This window comes from Cyprinodon variegatus, unplaced genomic scaffold (assembly GCF_000732505.1).
Source record: "Cyprinodon variegatus isolate N-32 unplaced genomic scaffold, C_variegatus-1.0 Scaffold274, whole genome shotgun sequence".
NCBI lineage: Eukaryota > Metazoa > Chordata > Actinopteri > Cyprinodontiformes > Cyprinodontidae > Cyprinodon > Cyprinodon variegatus.
This window is the reverse complement of record NW_015150727.1, coordinates 34,712-36,926: the sequence shown is the minus strand read 5'-3', so window position 1 is coordinate 36,926 and position 2,215 is coordinate 34,712. Positions and strand designations below refer to the sequence as shown.

General features: G+C 40.3%; 1 protein-coding gene across 1 annotated transcript in view; it reads right to left on the bottom strand.

Moving 5' to 3' along the window:
* Positions 1 to 545: 545 nt before the first annotated feature.
* Positions 546 to 2,215, bottom strand: part of LOC107089956 (sodium/potassium-transporting ATPase subunit beta-3-like) — a 12,308-nt gene continuing 10,638 nt past the window's right edge. Inside the window, exon 4 of the mRNA XM_015383048.1 lies at positions 546 to 1,913. Within this exon, the coding sequence (XP_015238534.1) occupies positions 1,734 to 1,913 (180 nt within the window). The 3' untranslated portion in view covers positions 546 to 1,733. The remainder of the gene's footprint in view (positions 1,914 to 2,215) is intronic.

The window sequence follows — 2,215 nt, the reverse complement described above, 5'->3', positions numbered from 1 at the left end:
GGAAGATGGCAGGAGGGAGGGGCTACTATATTTGGGCAAAAATGGCCGCTCCCAGACTCAGTGATCATGACAAATATTAGTTTTAGGTATAAATAATGATCCATTGATTATTCCTCGCTGATAAAATTTTTCCTTTAATGATATTTCACTTAACAAATTATCCCAAAATTATAAGTCCCAATGTAACCTTTGACAGAAGGTCAAAACAAAACATGTGTGATCAACAGTATTGTTCATTAAAATAACATTATTCATGTATTAAATATAAAAAGAGTTGGTTGATCTTTGTGAAACACTGCGGTTCATTCAGAAATTACTTTTTATTATTACTTTAAGTAGTTTATAGTGTATTTATCCCTTTGTTTATTTGTACTTTTACTTAAGTACACTTTCTGAGTACTTTTTTCCACCACTGTCTGCTGTAACTGTCCTATTATTCCATAAAATCGATGTATGGGCAGAGAAATTTCAAATTTTAATCAAATGAATTAAAACAGAGTAAACAAGAAAAAAAAAAAACCACAGGGGACCAATTTTCTTTTTTCTTCAAAATCACTTTTATTCCATAATGTATTTCATCAGGCCTTAAGGCACCCTGAAAAGAGATGTTACAGGTTATTCCTTTAAATACGGGTTCCTTTTAAGATTTTGTAAACATAGCTTTGAATAAGGTTAGATAATCTTCTGCAAATCTTTGCTTAAATTATATTTCTTTACAGTGCACAGACATCGTGTTTTGTGAACAAAATACAGCGTGATTTGGGTAAATATGGGAAATATTGTGTGGTGTGTGTTTGCATGTATATATTTATATATATATATGTACATTAAAGAGTAATAGATCAGCAGACAATCAGATACACAGGCTGAAGAAGAGAGTAAACTAACGAACAATCTTTGAGACCCGGATAGATATAGAGATCACGTAAAGGTATACAGTACATAGTTGCAGTTATTTTTCGATACGCTTCCTCTCCGCCTCAAACAGCAAAGCGTCGCTGTTCCCTCCCAGCCACCATCCATACACAACCGCCACGCCTCAGGAAAAGCCAGGCTCACCCACACGTCGGCTAGTGGCAGTGGAGACGTGGACAAACAGGAAGACAGGCAGCCAGACGGACGGACAAAAACACACATGCAGACGGACAAACAGCCAGACACACGGCACAAGACTGGACTGCGGCTATGCGCGCCACAGCACTATCTATAATTCCCTAAATATGCATCTATGTATTTATAGTTCAAAGGGAGTACATCAGCTATACTTGGTTATCAAGGTATGTCTCGATGAAGTCTTTTTGAGATGAGAGATACGCTGGAAGTGTTCTACTTTTTCAGCTCTACGATATAGTAAGATCTAAAATCCGGGAAAAACCAGAAAGTAAGAGGGTCCCTCATACAGACTCGGGGGTGGAAACCACACACTCAACCTGGCAACCAGGAAGGTTACAAATGAAAGGTCAGCAATTACACAACAGCTCCAAACAGCTTGGTTCCAATGGCTATAGGTTATTAAATCACATCAGCAATAAAGAAATAAAAAGATCTAAACTAAGTAGAGGATAAAACGGGGCGGGTCTAGAAACTTTTTGTTCAGGGTAGAGATCAGCAAAAAAAAAACCAAAGCAACATGTGATTCCAAGCAGCTTCTCATGGTAGAACCCAAACCTTTATCTGATTCAAACATTTCTTTTTTGTTGTTGTTGCTGCTAATTGGTCGGAGCCGCCTCTTGTTACTCTACGACTTTGATCCGGAAGGTGACGCGGCCCAGGAACTTGTCCCTTTCGTCGTTGTTGCGAAGGTCGGAGCCCTCCACCCTGCACTCCACAGACAGCTCCTTGTTGTAGTCCTCCTTGGTGAGCAGCAGCTTCACGGCCACCAGGGGCTGCAAATATTTCTCCTGCATTGAGAAAGAAAGGTTGTTTCATCAGAGCAGCTGGAGGTTTTACTACCATGACAGTAGCGTGTTTCACCCCTGCTGCCTTATCTAAGTACAGTAGCAGCCATTCAAAATGGCCCTTCCCAGTCAAACGCCAGCTGAATGGCAGCCTGCCTTCCTCCGACTCCCAGTGAAATCCCCTCCAACTTCCAGCCACAGGAGTGACCCCCTCTGACCAGGAGATGGCGCTTCTCTTTAGATCTTAATGTCCACAAATCATGACAGAAAGAATATTTTAGTACAAAGATTGATGTTTAAAAAGGAATTGTAGGGGA